The sequence below is a fragment of the Pithys albifrons genome, chromosome 23 (assembly GCF_047495875.1).
Source record: "Pithys albifrons albifrons isolate INPA30051 chromosome 23, PitAlb_v1, whole genome shotgun sequence".
In the NCBI taxonomy this organism is placed as follows: Eukaryota; Metazoa; Chordata; class Aves; order Passeriformes; family Thamnophilidae; genus Pithys; species Pithys albifrons.
Window position 1 is genome coordinate 7,623,993 of NC_092480.1, and position 17,575 is coordinate 7,641,567.

General features: G+C 42.8%; 1 protein-coding gene across 6 annotated transcripts in view; it reads left to right on the plus strand.

Moving 5' to 3' along the window:
• The window catches only part of PKNOX2 (PBX/knotted 1 homeobox 2), an 83,759-nt gene extending 66,454 nt beyond the window's left edge, over positions 1–17,305 (plus strand). For all 6 annotated transcript variants that reach the window (XM_071576091.1, XM_071576094.1, XM_071576090.1 and 3 more), the window contains 8 exons: positions 1,304–1,475; positions 4,638–4,826; positions 10,202–10,334; positions 10,413–10,510; positions 12,353–12,472; positions 14,077–14,153; positions 14,650–14,828; positions 15,632–17,305. In XM_071576091.1, the coding sequence (XP_071432192.1) occupies positions 1,304–1,475; positions 4,638–4,826; positions 10,202–10,334; positions 10,413–10,510; positions 12,353–12,472; positions 14,077–14,153; positions 14,650–14,828; positions 15,632–15,882 (1,219 nt within the window). In that variant the 3' untranslated portion in view covers positions 15,883–17,305. The remainder of the gene's footprint in view (positions 1–1,303; positions 1,476–4,637; positions 4,827–10,201; positions 10,335–10,412; positions 10,511–12,352; positions 12,473–14,076; positions 14,154–14,649; positions 14,829–15,631) is intronic.
• The last annotated feature ends 270 nt before the right edge of the window (positions 17,306–17,575 follow it).

Below are 17,575 nucleotides of genomic sequence, written 5' to 3' on the forward strand. Positions count from 1 at the left end.
GGGGCTGCCATCCCCTTCTCCCCTCCCCAGACCCCCATCCTTGGGGTAATCCCATGCCTTTGCTCCTAATTGATGAAGTGGCTCTGGAAATGGTAGCAGGCACCTGCTGCGGTGCCACCAGTTCATAAGTCCCAATAATTCAACCTGTGCCTGGAATTTGCCTTTCATATCCCTCGGCTAAGCCCCAGCAGGGCTGCTGAAATTATGAAATGATTTCCCCTCCTCGCCATTCTGCTCTCCAACCTCAGTGAATCTTGCATTAAACCGGGATCAGGACAGATTAAACTATAATATGCTGTGGTATTAACGGCTGCAAATGAAGACTTAGCTGAGGGGTTTAACCCCTTCACCTGACTCTGATTCAAAAAGACTGTCAGGAAATGATTCATAATCATCTTTTGGGACATCTTTTGGAGATAAAATGGTGGAGCCAATCCCATTGTGCTGGGATAACTGGAGTGCTGTGGGAGACCATTTCTGCAGCACCACTTTGCATTTCTGCCCTGAAAGACTCCATAAAACTTTTTGATTTTAATTTGCACAGCTGGAGAAGCTCACTGAGGCTTGCACTGACCCATAGTCTTCATATTCTCCACATGCTTTGGTGCTATATGTGTAGTTGCATTTTAAATTGCATCGATTTAGCAACCTCCTGGGAGAGAATCATGAATTTCAAGAAGAACTATAAATCTTTGTTTTCAAGAGTCCTCTCATGGTAAGAAGGAAGTGGGATTTGACTCATCTTTTTGGACTTGACAGAAGTGCAGAGGCCTCTTGGTGGAGGAGCAACCCAAAGCAAGGTTGGTCCATAGGGTGTTGCAGGCACATAGAAGTCCCCACCCATCATCTCCAACAAACAGAGACAATTTTATGGAAAATATTACCATCAATGAGCAGGTGCTGATGTGGATACTTGAAAGGCAAAGCCACCAGGACAGCAGATGGCTCCGAGACATCCACCTCAAAGCCAAGCCTTTTTGTCTATGGTAAAATATTTAGGAAATGCTGACTTTGGTGCAGCGATGGAAAACACCAAGACATTGGGAGAAGTCATTGCTTGACACGGGAGATGGTGAATTTTGCAATTTTTATGCATTTTTTGTTGTTGTTGGCAAAGGTCTAGAGGGAACACTTCCAGTGTGGCTTGGAAGTGAGGTTTGCACAACTAGGTTCTTACAAACTGGGAGGGAAACGGATGCATGGATGGATAGATTGGATGGATAGATGGATGGATGGATTGGATGGATTATGTGGGGTAAAGATGGACATGGGACCTAAAATAGTGGGCATTTGTCCTCTGCAGGCACCCACTGTTCCCGCTGCTGACATTGCTCTTTGAGAAGTGTGAGCAGGCAACACAGGGCTCTGAGTGCATCACCTCAGCCAGCTTCGACGTCGACATTGAGAACTTTGTCCACCAGCAGGAACAGGAGCACAAGCCCTTCTTCAGTGATGATCCCGAGCTGGACAACCTGGTAGAGGCAGTTGGGGCTTAGCAGATGATTTCTGGGGGGGTGGCAAGAAGGTAGGGGGTGAGGAACAAGTGAAGATCTACATCTACAACTATGTCTTTGGGCTCTGTACTGTTGGTCATCTTGGCAATGTTGTCCATAGACCTTGTGATATCTTCTCGAGTACCTTCTCCAAGACCTTTTCCAGAAGATCCTCTGTGAGAACAAACCCCTACCCCATTTTTGACTAGTTTTCCCACACAAATCCATGGGGTCAGTGAGGTTCCTGGAAACAGGCAAGGTCACAGGATGGTTTGTGCCCCAAAACTTGCAGTCTCTGTGGGTGTTACTGCTCTTCAGTGCAACATGCAACAGCATCAGCATTCTTGTTTAGCACCATCTTGTTTGAAGTGTGATGGTCAGCTCTTGTCCTAGAAGCAGGGCAAAATAAGAGCTTTTTCCATAAAGGGAAAATGGTTTGGGACACACTGGACCAGTTTCGGTGGCAACCCAAATTTCCTACTGTACCAATTGCTGCCAGAAGGTGCCTCAAAAGATTCTGCTTGGGATGGAGCTTTTCTCTTGTGCAAACCTCAGGAACCACCCCTCGATCCCATTATTTTATCTAGAAGGCATCCATATATGGTCTCCATTGCAAGTGTGTGGGTAGACAGGTCCATGGCAGGATCCTGATGCTCTGCAAGCAAATTGTCAAGGTCTTAAGGGGTAGTTTTGCCCACCTCTGATGATGCAAATAGCAAAACACCTTCCCTGGGGGTTGGTGTGTCCCCTGGGATATATAGAAGAGGGATTTCCCTCCAAGTAAAGAAGTAAAATCAGACAACTCAAAGGCAGCTTTTTCTAAGTATTACAGATACCAAGGAGGTGATTTTGGATGATGATCTGTCATAATGGGAAGAAGAATGAGCAAAACTCATCTAGGAGCAAGTACTACTGCTTTCCTAAAAAAAGCAAGAGGTGGTTTCAAGATGGAGTAAATTCCTGCACCTTTTGTGCCTGATTTCAGCTTGTAGAGGAGAGTTTTGCAACACTCCTTTGCAAAGTCCTTTTGCCGGTTACTAAACCCATTTTGCAGTCACTTATATTCAAGAACAGAAATCACTCTGGGAGAAGCAATCAAAAAAACCCCAAACCAAACAATGTTTTGGATTATTTCAGTTTTGAGACTAAGCATGCATCTGATGCTGTGGTACACCAAAAAGACCCCATTGCATTAAATTATGTAAAAATGGGTGTAATGATCTAGCAGGAGGAGTGAAATGCAGCCAGGTGAAGTAGAAAAAAATCTAAAATTTTTGGGAAGGAAAACCTATTTCTACACATATCAAGGTGAAACATCCTCAGCAAATAGTGCAGGAAAGTATCCACACTGATTATTTTCACTGGGGTTTTTTGTGATTTCTTAAAAAAACAAACCACACCAATCATGTTCTTTGGGCATATTTTGGAGCAGCTCTTGCTGCCAAGGTGAAATTTGGCCATGGGCAGTTGCACTGATCCCATGCATAACCTTGCAGCACTCAATATACTCATATTTATCTAGAGCAATATCTTTGTATATCTATATCTGTAGCTGTAGCTGTATCTCTGTATATGTGGGTTTGCCCTATTTCTAGTGCATATCTGTATGTGTATGTTCTCTCCAGTACCCAGAACTCCTCCAAAAGCCATCCAGATTGGTCAGTGTGGACCACCTGCATCAAGACAGAGGAGACATTTAATATGATGCTGAAGCACCACCATTCCTGTTGGTTGGAGGCACTAAATTAAGGCAATTTTGAGTGAAGAAGTCTCACACTACTCAAACACAACATTTCAAGCTGTTTGTGAGCTGGCACTTTCTCCTGTTTACATTGTCCTTTTTTTTTGTTATTTTTTCAGTGTTATTTTAATGACACCAATTCGCTGAAAATTGGAGATGGCAAAGCAGGGATGAAAAGGCCAGTGGCATTAGCTATCATTAGAATAAGAGTCATGTATTCCTCACTGCCAAGATTCACATAATTAGAAATTAGAAAAAGGTCAGATCTCACCATTATCAACTCAATCAGCTGCCGAGTGCCACACAGTCAATTAATTCAGCATCTGTATTTTTTACAACCCCGCGCACGTACGCCGTCGGACTGTAACTCTTTATCCGGACAGATATACGATGCAGCAGAGCAGGGACATAAAATGAGACCCTAAGCAAATGAGCTGAGATAATTGAGAGATTTATTTTTTATACATATATGTGTCAGGTCTTCTTGCCTTTGCCCTTGAATATTGACATTCATGGCCGTTGAGCCCTGGGACGATGCGGAAAGCTGGGGCACGACACCTCCACCTTGTGCTTTGCCTGTGCCACCTGCAGAGGAGGGGAAAAAACAGGAAAAAAGAGAAGGGGGAAAAATCTTTGAATCTGCAAGCCATATCCCTGTTATTTGCCAACCAAAAAGTGACTTTCTCCATCACGGAGCCACCACTGGAGTTTCACCCTGGATCTTTCGGGATGTTTCCCAACCATGGCAACTTGCAGTTTGTAAAGATGACCACTAAAATTTGCAAGTTAAAAACACCCTTTGAAATGCAAAGGTGCTTTGTTACATGAAACAGGATTTATTGCCCCAGAGTGAATAGCTGAAATTTTATATATTATGCAAGATTTCAAACAGCAGCTATAAAACTTAAGGTTTCAGCTCGGCGAGAGGAATGTTTTATGTGTAAATTTTTTAAGGTTTATGGGGTACATTTTAATGAGGCCCAGGCTTTGCACCAGCAACAGCTCACGGCTGAGTTGCAGCCCCGTAATCTTGTTAGAGGAAGTGCCCTCTGGAGAATAACCGAACACTTTTCAACATTCAGGGTTTTGGCTTCGACATGTTTTTGGGTATGGGAAGCAATTCCCATGAGGGCAATAGTGAATTTGGTGGGTTTTTTACCTCTTGGAATTTTAGGGTTATGATTGATGGTGAAGAAAAAGAAATGCAGATGTGCAGAGGGATGGGGTCTGGGATGGGTTTGGGGAAAAATATTTTTTTTTGTGTGTGTTGAGAGAGGAAATTAATTTATTTCTACCATAGGGATCAGTTCCACATTAGATTTTGGTGAGAATATTGATTTTTTGTTTTTTTTTTCCCAAGGGAAAGAATAATTTTAACTTTGCCATTGTGTGCCCCTGTGTAGATGGTGAAGGCAATCCAGGTGCTGCGCATCCACCTCCTGGAGTTAGAGAAGGTCAATGAGTTGTGCAAGGACTTTTGCAACCGCTACATCACCTGCCTCAAAACCAAGATGCACAGTGACAACCTACTCAGGAATGACCTGGGGGGGCCCTACTCCCCCAACCCCTCCTCCATCAGCCTCCACACCCAGGTAAGGCCTTAAAATTCATCTCTAGCCACCATCGTTGCATGTTGGCAAACGGGCAAGTTGGGCTAACAAGGTTTTAGAGTTGCTCTATAGCAGTTGGAGCTCCTGAAAATCCATCCCCACTAATGATAAAACCACCCCTTATCTTGCTTATATAGTGTAATAAATGATGTTGTGATTTTTTTCTGTATTTTCAATTTTTATGGCCTTTTTTCATGGGTTTGGTAGAGCTGCAACCCTTATGTTTGTGACTGTGCAAAAAGGAGAGTGGAGGACTTCTCCTGAACTCTCATATCAATATCATCAAGAAATTAGCACTTTTTTCATGAAAAAAATAGTATTTATTGGCAGAAGGGACAGAAACATCTTCATTTTCTTCACTGCTTCTCCTTCCTGTTTGTTTCAAGACAGCTCAACAGATTTTGAGTCTCAGATAACCCTTTTTGGCTTCACTGCTCCTTTTTGGGCCTCAGCACACCTTGCAGTTCTCCCTCCGCGTGGTCGACATTCCCTTCACTTCCTTTTTGCATGATTTGGATTTTAGCTGCGAGAAGAAAATATTTGGTGCCTCAAGCGTAGTGGAAGAGTACAAGGAAATGTTCCGTTTCTGAGAATTGCAGAAATATCAACTGAAATGGCCAAACCAAGCTGCACCTTGGTGGCTTTTGAGGCAAAATAAGGGATTGTAACTTAATATGTGGAAGTTACCCATGGGTTAGGTTTTTCACGTGCATCTGCAGTGCAGGGAATAAATCTTGGCTGGTTGCATCTCAAAAACCTTGATGCTGTATTGTGTGTCCCTGGGGCATATGTCTCTCTCAAACACTCAGCTTTTGGGGAAAGAAAAATGAAATTTAGTGTTGTACAATCCCACCAGAAATAACTGCAGCCAACCCAAAATAACCAGGCAACTGCTGGGGTTCTCCCTAAATAGGAGACAGGTGATGGTGGCTTTTTAGGGCTTTTCAGGACATTTTTAAGAAAGAAAAAAACCCCCTGTTTTTAGTAGCTCATCTCCAGGTGCTGCAGAGTTTGAAGCTCCCAATATGATGAGTGAAAAGCCCCCCAGAAAAGTTCCATTTCTTATTTGGGTTCCCTGAAAGCACCAGACCACTTAATCATTGATCTAAAAAACCCCATCTTCATTCTATTTTCTAATAATCTCTAGAAGTGGACTTATTATCCCTTCGCTGCTTTACGGTAGCATTCCTTATGATCAAAATTAGCAAGACACTTGCATAAAAGAGAACAATAATTGCTCAACGAGCATCTCGTTTGTAATTTATTAGTTTCTATTATTGTGCATTGCCATGGCAACAGCTCACATCCCGGGTGATGAGAGAGATGTTAGATATGAGCTGACGAAGCTCCCGGTCTCAGCAAATGGAGAGGCACGTTTTTTATCAGTAATTTTCATGAAAATAATAAGTGAGGGAGTTAATGAGATGGAAAGCCTTCCTGTGGCTATTGTGATTTTTTTTTCCTCCCCCTTTTTTTTTTTTTTCACAAAGTGTTGATCTAATTAGAATGCATCGGTCAGGAAAAGTAATGAGGATTTAGTGCCTCACAAAGAGGTGGGGATCATATCAGAAAATTAGCACAAGTCTTTGGAAAATACTCAGGCCTGTGGAGAGGTGCCAAGTGTCTCTGATTCCTGCAAACCCAAAGCTGCTGGTGTTTCCCTTCCAGGCAAGAATTGCAAGTTGAGGAATTCAAGTAAGGATTTGGAGGCAGTTGCTGAATAAATGGGAACACACACAGAAAAGACCCAGCTGGAGGGGAAATGTTCACTCAGTGAGTAAGGGATTTTCAGCAGGCTACAGGAGCTGACATATTTGCAGTGATGGACCAGAAGGAGCCACTATCTCATGTGGTTATTGGATGAGGATGACATGCTGATGGCAATACAACAGCAAATGTTTTTTAAGTATCCAGCCATCAACGTCAAGTGCCTGAGTGCTTTAACTCATTGAGGATACCTTAGTTTGCATGCATAAGGTTTAAAAAAGTAGGGTGAAATTACTGTAGATCCATCACTTGAGTTTTAAGGACTGAGGATGCACCAGTAAGCTGAAAAATTATGGGGATCAGTGTTTAAAAAATGGCAAGTGGGATGATTTCTCTATCGACCTATTTGTCTCATGCTGTGCTTAAATAGGTACTTTCAGGACAGCATTTCTTCTTCTCAAACTCCTTCTCCATAGAATGGTTTGGGTTGGAAGGGACCTTAAAGTTCATCGCATGGGTGGGCACACCTTGCACTAGACCAGGGTGCTGGTTGTTGGAGCTGATGGTTGGGTTGGTAAAACTCATTGCAGTGCTTTGCTGTACAGATCTCAATTTATCTAAGTTTGCCCTGTGGACAAGCCTGTATTTCTCTCTTATTTAAAGCCAACTTTTTTCTCATCTCCATCCACCCATCTGTTCATGAAGGAGCCTTACGAAGCATCTTGCATGACATTGAGTTTGGCCAGCTTATTCTCAGCAAACCCATGGGTTTCTCTTTTCTCCAAATAATCCCAATTACCCTCAACACAAATAATTTTCAAAAAGTTAGGATGAGGTAGATATTTTTAGGCATTGTGTGTCAACCAGAAATAAATGTGTCATAAAGCACAAGGGGAAAGACAGCAGCTCAAGGAGCACTGAATTTTAGCACTTACTTACGCTTGAGCACTTGGACATTTGCCTTATTATAAGAAAGGGGTTTTTTGTGCAATGCAATATGTTCCAGGTCTTTTTCTTCATCAAAGTGACTTTTAATTTGGAGAAATCATGTTTTGCCATTGGTCAGTGCTGAGATGTGGATCTACAGAGACACCTAGTGATGCATTTTTTCATGCTCATGTTTCAAAATTGACAAAAACATTTCAACATTAAAGTGGTGTGGTACCAGCACAGGTTGTCCAGAGCAGCTGTGGCTGCCCCACCCCTAGAAGTATCCAAGGCCAGGTCGGATGGGGCTTGGAGCAACCTGGGCTGGTGGAAGGTGTCCCTGCCCATGGCAGCGGGTTGGAACAAGGTGGGCTTTAAGTTCCTTTCCAACCTAAACCATTCTGGGATTCCATGAACTTCTCTGAGTCTCAAAATATAAAATATTTTCCACTGCAGCAAAACTGCCAAGCGTAATAGAATTTGGCTGGCATTTGCAATCTGAGGCAATTAGTATGCAGAATATATTTTTTAAATCTTCTTGGAGATATCTATCTGTATTTATTTTAAGGCAGAGCCTCCACTTCCATTGGGTCCCCTTGGTTTCACAGTTCTGTTGCAGAAACACCATGGATTCCTTCAATGTCTTTTTCTAATAATTGCCATTATTCTGCCTTTTTGGACATCACTGAGATAGTGTTTTGGGACAGTTTTTCTCCACACCACAAAAAAAAGCAATTTTTGTCATCGTAAAATGCTACTGAAAATGGCTTTGACCACTGTATCTGGAAACAGCAGTTTCTTTGTTCCAATTTTCTGATATTCAAATTATTTCTTACCAATGTACTTCCAAAAATGGTCTTCCAGATGCCCTTCTTTAGAATAATCATGGGAAAACAAGGCAGGAGAGGAAAGCTAGAGGTCTACAGGCTGCTCCAAATCTCTTGGCTGTTTTCTGGCTGCTTTTTGAGGATCTCCTGAACCATGCTTGGTTCTCTATGAATATTTCCACCATGTTTGTTAGTCAGATGCTTAGCAAGAGCCAAGTCCAAGTGCTTGCAAAAGAGACTGCTTTTTGGTCTCTGTATACTGAGACATCCTCATTTTTCAGACTGAAACCCACGTCCCCCAGAGGACTGGAGGTGGGGAAGGGACACTAAAAATGAAGTACAAGCATTTTATGGTCATATTTGCATTTTTAAAATTAATTCATTTATGAAAAGGAATGTCTGGGAGGTGAATGAAAAATTCACAGCAATTGCAGCAAGATTTCCAGATAAATTCAGATCATCAATGAGGAGGACAAAAATAATATGTAGCAGAGGTGTCGGGTCCAAAGTTTTGGGCTCAGCATCACAGGTGGGCAAAATGCAGTAAGGAGGTTTTAACAGCAAAAGCATGATGTTTATTGAGAACCATTGCACAGACGAAGTGGTGGTTACTGATAGGGAAAAAGCTGCATGAATGTGATGGGGGAAAGGAGAAAAAAGAAACAGATCTCACATTTCCCACCCCCTCCCCCCGCAACTGGAAATGCATCAACATGGACACAGAGTACCCAAGCTCCCTGTGGAATGACACACCCAGGTCTTGATGTGAAATGAATTGATTGGTACATTCAGATTCCCATCTCTGTAGTTCTGTTGCATTTGCAGCTTTTTTCACCCTCACCATATTTGTACGATCACCTTTTCCAGTGTCATTGCACATCTCTAGTCCAGAGAAATTCTCTTTTCTTAGCCCAAATAATAAGTTTCCTGAAGAAATGCATCAAAATGTAGGAAAAAATGAATAAAAAGGTGGAAAAAATCCCCTTTGTTGACATTTTGTTCAACACTTGAGAACCAGCTGGACACCAGGGAAGAGATGCAGAATGGGTAAATGGATAGGAAAGGGAAAAAAAAAAGTGCAGTTTTATTTCCATTCCAGCTGGGTGAATCAGAGATATATGGGTATCTTGGGCTTATGTTGAAATGATCATTATATCAATGTTATTTGCAAAGTCCAGCCTATCTGAGAGGTCAGGGTAAGTTGTCCTGTGTTCCCCTATACTGTCAAATACGGCACTCTTTCCTTCTCAAAATGTCACATTAAATACTCAAGCAATCATTTAAATATTCAAATAAATAATAAAATAGTCAAATAAATAATCAAATAATCCTCCACTTTGGTATTTTGCTATTGGTACTCACATGCAAGGGCTGCTCCAGAGACAGAGCTGATAATAAAATTACAGCTTTTGGCTAAAAAATGTCCATTCTTGCAAGAAATTAGCTTAAAGCTGGAAGGAATGATATCAAATGGGGTTATATTATTATTAATGTAACTATTTTACTTTTATTTTGGCAAAGCAAAACTGTGGTTCTCACCTGGACTTACAGCAAATGCTGCATCATCCAGTCCTGGTCAAAGCACCAAAAAATAGAAATATTTAGAAAGAAAAAGATTAAAGGAATTCCTTCTGGTCTATCATGATCTTTTTTTTCCCTTTCATTTTTCTGTATGGGAAGCAGTGGCTACACAAAGAAAGTGAGTTTGGGGAAGGTGCTAAGTCGGAGCTTTGCAGAGGATAAATCCTTATGTTTCCATCTTTTTTTGCAATTGCACCAAACTGAAAAATGCCTTTTTCTGCAACTTTGCCTGTTAAACCAATGGAATTAAAAGAGCAACAGGGCAGATTTATCCCACGTGTTAAATATGATGGCTTACTGTCTTTCTTCCCGCAGGAGATGCTGCAGAGCTCTCCAGCAGCGCTGCCGCCTGCGTCCAACCCCCCGCCGGGCATCGTGGTGCCGGCAGCCGCGCTGCCACCGGGCAACCTGGCCATGAGCACCGGCAGCGGCTCGCCCGCCGTGCCAGGTACGGCCCACAGGGAGGGCTGAGGCGTGGGCAGAAATCTGGGGGCTTCAGTACCCCCACAAGTCTTTTTTTCCATAGGTGGAGCCTTGTACCAGCCAGTGACGATGGTGACGTCACAGGGCCAGGTCCTTGCCCAAGCCATCGCCCCTGGAGCCCTGCAGATCCCCAACGCCCAGGTAAGGCCTTCCCACCCCAAATTTTTGTTTAACCCAATACTTTGCACTGCAACAAGCAGAGTCCCCAAGTTTCTCCATAAATTCACAGAATCACAGAATATGCTGAGTTGGAATTCAACCCTTGAAGTATCCTAAATTTTTAATTAGCAAGAAATGTTGATTAAATCCATCTGCCAGATGCCCTTGGGGTACCCAATCAATTATAGCAACAATCTAATGAGTTATAAATGCCTATAATATTTTTATAAAATATTAGAATATATAACAACATACGTAATATTATATTGTGTAATATAATAATAATAAACAATATCGTATATATTATAATGTAATAGAATATTCCATTCTATTCTATATGCTATATTATATATTCTATATTAATTTTATACTATATATTATAGGATAGGATAGGATAGGATAGTATGGGATGGGATAGGATAGGATAGACATTATTGCTGATATATTTTATCAGCAGTATATTGTAACAGTGATCTGTGTGGTGAGCTGGGATCACTGGCATTGCCTGTCCTGTATGGCAACCACAGCTTGTGAGAAAGGCTCATTTTTCCCCTTGCTTTCTGGATTTGGGAATACTTTTTAGCCATTTGCTCTGGTTTTATTCTGGTTTTGTTCTTGGCTTTGGGTTTTTTTCTGACATTGCCAGTAACTCTGCAGCATTTCCTTGCATTCTTGCAATAAAGCAATGATTTGGAGCAGAAACGGATTTGTTAGCACAACTTGTCCATGATTTCTTCCTAACACCCATTCCCCAGGAATTTGGAAAAAAACCCATCAGTTTCTGTTGTGCTGCTTCCCGGGGGCAGAGCAGCAAAAGTTCTCCCCCATTTTTTCTGAAATGCTCCATTTTAACTGCAGGAGCCTCTTATAAAACAATCAATAAATGGCACTTTGGAAAGGGGTGACACCTCCTGGCAGGTTTTATTGCCTGCACAATGCTTTAAAACAATTTCTTTCTTTAATATCTCTCCATCTCAGGTTTAAATCTTGCAGCAAAACCCTCTGTGGTGGGAAAAACATGCACACAGGGAATATTGGGGCAGGGAGAGAGCCCCAGACAAGCACCTTCGGATGCTCTTCCTGTGCTGCCAGCATGATTTATTCAGCTGGAGCCCAGGGGAATCACAGGGACCTGCTGGCCTGATGTTTAATTCATCCAGGAGAAGTGTTTTGATGAAGAGCTGGAAAAGAAAATCCCTTTTTAACTCAAGTGCTTAGACTTCAGTATGCTTCTTGCATGCTCATTAAAACTTCTCTTGCAGCAAGATGCTTATTTTTAATTTTAGGGGAGGGAAAAAGCAAATTTTGGCTCAATGGACATCTTCCTCCTTGTGGTGGGAACAGGCATCTTTCTTGTGGTGGGAATCAGCTGGGTGAGAACCACGGATATGCAAGGGGCTAGTGAGTGGCAGGTTTGAACTTTCGGTTGAGCAAGTAATTTTTTATGAGGTTTGGGGTTTTCTTTGCATTGCTTTTTTAAGTGTTTTTTTTTCTGAATCACTCACTGAAATTGGCTGTGGCTTCATCCCTACAGTCCCCAACTGTGCCATTGCCCTTACGAACTGTTGACAAAAAGGTGGAGACAAAAAATACAGATCCTGGGAGAAAATGTGTGTTTAATGAAAATTTCATGGAGGGAGGAAATGGGTTTTAGATGCTCCCTGTAAGTGCTGGTTTTTTTGTAGTTGTCCCACCTCCAATTTTGGTTGGTTTTGCTCATTTCTTTTATTGGTTTTGCTCATTTTTTGAGTTGGTTTTCCTCATGTCTTGGGTTGCAAATGGACATTTTCAACCAGTTCTCTCCCCATTCTTGTCCCCTGATAGGTGAACCTGGATCTCACCTCCCTCCTTGATGGTGAAGACAAGAAATCCAAGAACAAACGGGGTGTCCTGCCCAAACATGCCACCAACATCATGCGCTCATGGCTCTTCCAGCATCTCATGGTAAGCACCACAGTCGCCAAAACAGCCTGCAAGCTGGGGAACAAAAAAGAAAGAAAGCCCCCCAAAAGTTCTCGAATTCAGGTGGTGGTTTGTCTGAATTTGTATTCGAAGGCACAAATTGCTTTGCTTGTATTTTTGTATTATTCTGGGCATGACCATTTTCACTGCAGGTGAGAAAAATACTCCTTTAAGGTGCGAAGAAGCAAACAAAACTAGAAGGGGACTTCTATGAATTTTTGCAGATGGATAATAGAGCATTTTTTTGCAGTTATCAGCTCCAAAATACCCTTTTCTATCAAAGTGAAATGTGAAAGCTGCGTCACAGGTAGAGCTGTGGCATATCAGCTATCAGTGAAAATACTAAAAATTCCACCCCTTTTTCCTGCATAATTCAGCCAAGAAGTCACTTGGAAACTGGTTGCAGTCTTGCTCTCCAGGAAAGTGGGAGATCCCCAAGGCCTCTACAATGCAGAGAACAGCAGCTTCAAGGAGCAACTTGCAGGAAAACCTCAGCCAGGACATGGAGCAGCAGCTGCTTGGGCATTTCTCAGCATTTTTTTTAATGGGAAATTTTGGATTTAGTGGATTGAGGACAAGAGTGTCACAGTGTTGGGCTGCCATCCCCAGATGCGTTGTGATCTCCTGTGCTGCTGGAGGGCAGAACTGCAGATTTGCAAACACAAAAAGGATTTGGAAGACCAGAAACTGAGAAGCCATTTCCTGCCAGGTGCAGGGAGAACCCCAAAGTCTGAGATTTACAAAGCAGGATTGAAAAACTAAAAGAAATTCTCCTACTGGATGGTTGGACCTTTGCTCTCAGCTTGATCCCTGTGGTCAGAAGAAACTTGGACTTCCCCATAGGATTTCTCCATCTGGCATCATGGATAATGTGTATTTTAATCAAATAGTGTCTGTGCTCTATTGAAAGTTTTGGAGCACCAGCAGGAAGAAAGAATACTGGAAATAATGTACCAAAAATGTGCCAAAAGGAGCTATTTTATACCAGTGAGACTCTGGAGGGATGTGAGTCTACAGTGTGTGTTGACTTCAGGTGGTTTTGTCAAGGAAATCGCACTGTTTTGGGGGCTAACAGCTGGAAAACAAGTCACTGCAATCAACACTGTCACTGGCTTGAGGCTCCAAAAAATGACATGTGGTGCTGGTTTGATAATTTCATTTTTGGGGTTGGAAAGGAGGATTTTAGCATGGTTGGGAGGAGTTTGCTGAAGCTTTGAGTGCAAATGTTTAAGTGTTTTATTGATGCCTCTAACAATAAGCATTGTAGGTCATGGTGGGTTTTGAAGCCCAAAGCTCACCTTTACCAACAACCATCATTAGAAAATTGCTAAAATTTTAAAAAAATCAACATTTTCCTTGAAGGAAAAGCCTTTGATGGGAAGTCTTGGAAAAGCCCTAAGGACAACGAGAGAATCTTGATGCTCTTGGATGCCATCCTTCAACCTTTCATCTTGCACATGCAAGAACCCACCAAATTTAGGGTGGAAAAATAAAAAAACAGGCAGGTCTTCATTATTTTTTCACTTGAGGCCGCTGGTTTTCATGCAGGGATGTAATTTTGCTGCCCCATCTCTCTTTTTTCCCAGCACCCCTACCCCACAGAAGATGAGAAGAGGCAAATCGCAGCCCAAACCAATCTCACCCTCTTGCAAGTCAACAACTGGTGAGTGTATTGGTGGCCTGTGCAGTCATCTTGCTGGCTTTGGGACTTTTTTTCACACTATTTTGATGTTGTATACTACTTTTTTGGGGGTAACTTCAGTGGTTGGGGCCGATTCTTGGGGTGTCCTGCATAGGGCCAAGAGTTGGACTTGATGATCCTGATGGTTTCCTTCCAACTCAGCATGTTCTGATTCTGATTTCTGGGAGACAAGCTTGGTTGTGTTTAATGTGGTGTTGGTTTGCGAGGTCTCAGTGCCCTCTCCTGGCAAATCCAGTGTGTAGCCTCTTCCCACTCAGCTGGAAAAATTAATGCAGTGGTGTATGTGCCACAGGCAAATGAAATAGAGTAAAAAAACTCAGACTTTTTAACCATGAAGCTACTTTTGAAACAGTTTCATACTGCAATTCAATGATTTGCTCTAATGTCTATTGTTTTAACTCAGTACTGCTGTTAATGACTCGTATTTACTCCGATGTTCTCCCTTTTCCCTGGAAAGGTTCATAAATGCCCGGCGGCGCATCCTGCAGCCCATGCTCGATGCCAGCAACCCGGATCCAGCACCCAAAGCAAAGAAAATCAAATCCCAGCACCGGCCCACCCAGCGGTTCTGGCCCAACTCCATCGCCGCCGGGGTCCTGCAGCAGCAGGGCGGCAATTCAGGGACAAATCCTGATGGTAAGGACAAACACCTGTGGCTGCTGCCCTTTCAGGAAGAGGGGCCACACATTAAATTATGCCCTTAATTAGAAATTAAGGCTTTCTAGAGCCCTTTATCACCCTGTGGGGAAAAACATGTGGCCTGTGGAAGAAGTTCCTTCCAATTGGCCATCACAAGGCACTGGCAATGGGGCACTCCCATTGCCTTGGCACAGAAACAGCCCTCCACAATCACCCACTATGGGGCATGACTTGGGATATCTCCTGAGGTGCTGTGAAGGGGGAAAAGGAGAAACGAGGAGGGGAGGGGAGAGGAGAGATGATGGAGAGATAGAAGGAGAGATGGAGATGAGAAGGCAGATGAGACTAAATGGGAAGAGAGAAGATGAAGAGAACAGATGATGAAAATTAAGATTAGAGAAGATTAAGAACAGATGACAGATTAGACAAGGTGGGAAGAGAAATGAACAGAGAACAGACAAGGAAAATGAAGAGAAGGTGAAGATAGCAGAGATGAGCATAGACCAGAGAAGATGAAGATATGAAGAGAAGGAAATGTGGGAATTAAGAGATGAAGAGAAGATCTGCCCAACCATTATGGGCATCCACTTGCTCAGAAGTGAAGGTCTCTTGTTATTTAATGATGATACATTAGCTAGAAAAATGAAGGGTTGGACACTGGAGAGTGACTGGGGCAGGTGGGACACTTTACAGGGTGCTCTCTGACCTTTTCACTCAATGAACACTTGGGTTTTGTACTCTTTTGGTCTTTTTTTTATTGGCTGGGAAATCCTTATTTCTTTATTTTTTTTTAATTTCAGTCTCACTCAGCATGGACAACCTCCAACCCCTCTCATCAGCAACGGCCACCATGGCCATGCAGCAGGCAATGCTGGCAGCCCACGATGACTCCCTTGATGGCACTGAGGAAGAGGAGGAGGATGAGGAGGATGAGGACGAGATGGAGGAGGAGGAGGAGGAAGAGGAGGAAGAGCTCGAGGAAGAGCCTGGCGGCCTCCCAGCAGCACCTGGCACTGACCTTGGCTTGGATCACAGTGACTCACTGGAATAGCTCCTCCTGCACCCTCCCCAAATCATTGACAGCACCAGATACAAAATCCCCCCCCAAATGCCAAAAAAGGAAAGGCAAGAACAAAAACTTCTGTGAGAAGAAAGCAAACTGGCAGTGCTGGCAGATGCCCCAGCTGCCCATGGGAGTGTGGGGACCACCATGTCAGCGCGTGGAAGTGAAGGACACATGTTTACAAGGCACATATTGTGGCCAAGTTTATCTTTTATTTCAGGTTTTACTCTTCTTTTTCCCTGAATTTTCTGGTAAGCAAAAGCATTTTTAGGGAATGGTGTTGTCCCTACGTGATGCTTGGATGCTGTTGGGTAACGGTGGGTTTTCACTGTGGGCCACTGCATCTGTCCCTTGCATTTCTTGGCACCAAGAAAAAACAAAACCAACCCCAGGACTTGATGCTTTTTGGGTTTTCCCCCAAGAAGATTATTCACAGGCATAACTATCAGCACAAAGGGGGAAGAAAAATAATCAGCGAGTGCAGCGTTCTGCTGGATCTGAGGAGGGTTTGGTGCTGAAGCCACTGGATTGCCCAAATCTCCCCACTTTGCCCCCGATGCTGTGGCTGTTTGGTGACTCCGGACATAACTTTCTGGAAAAGGGAGGAAATTCATCCAAATCCTTTAATTTATGTGCTAAAATCACATTGAATCTGGAAAATAACCAACTCGCCCCATTCTTGTCCTTAATGGCTGAGACTGGATGCAGAGTGGGGGCAAAGGCTGCCAGGAGTGGAACTTTTCCAAGGAGCTTTGGCACTGATTCAGGAAAAAATGGGTGGAAAAAAAAGAGTTTAAAAAATGCAAGATTTCACCCAAAACTGAATGGCAACCCCCAAGATTTGCACGGGTGGAAGGAATCTCAATATTGTTGCTTGAAAGATGGTTTCCTCCTGAAATTGTCTCTCCACATGGGAAAATGGTGGAGTTTTAGCACCATGTGGGAGGGCAACTGCCAAACTCCCTGAATTTTGGGGTTATTTTAAATGCTAACAAAAGGGTGTATTTCGCCTTAAAACATGTTGTGGGAGGAAATGCAAAAGCAGACCAGGGCAAAAATAAAGGAATTTTCTTCTGCAGGTTCCTGCTCTAAATGTAGGAATCCATAAGGAAGGATCATTTTCCTTGTGGCTTTTTGCCCATATTGTCCTTTTTTTCCTTTTTTCTTTGGCTCTTGAAGACTTTGTAAAGAAACCCAAACAGGAGCCAGGGAAAAGCCCATTAGTGATAGAATAGGCAAAAGTGCCTATTTTTCAATACTGATCTGGCGTGAATGTAATCTGTAATTTCATAAAAGGTTCATTGTAATTTAGTATTAATTCCTGGCCATTTATTATAAAGTGCTACAAGATGAGGGGTAGCAGCTGTATTTTCTTGGCAGCTTCTTCCTGTGAGCATGTAAGAACCAAAATGCTGGAATAACTCTTCCCCCAAAATGGGGGAATGGACCCAAACTGGTAATTAAGTGATGTGGAGAAAATTGGATTTATACTTTCAAAAGTGACAGTCTCCTAAAAATTATTTGCTCCTCCACTCCAAACGAGCTCCAATGGCATTTTGCACAGAAATGAATGATACCTCCCCTGCCAAATCAGTGATGCTTACCCCAAAATGAGCTGTGTTCTCCAAAAATGAGTGATTCTCCCTCAAAATGAGTGATGCTTCCCCAAAATGTTACACAC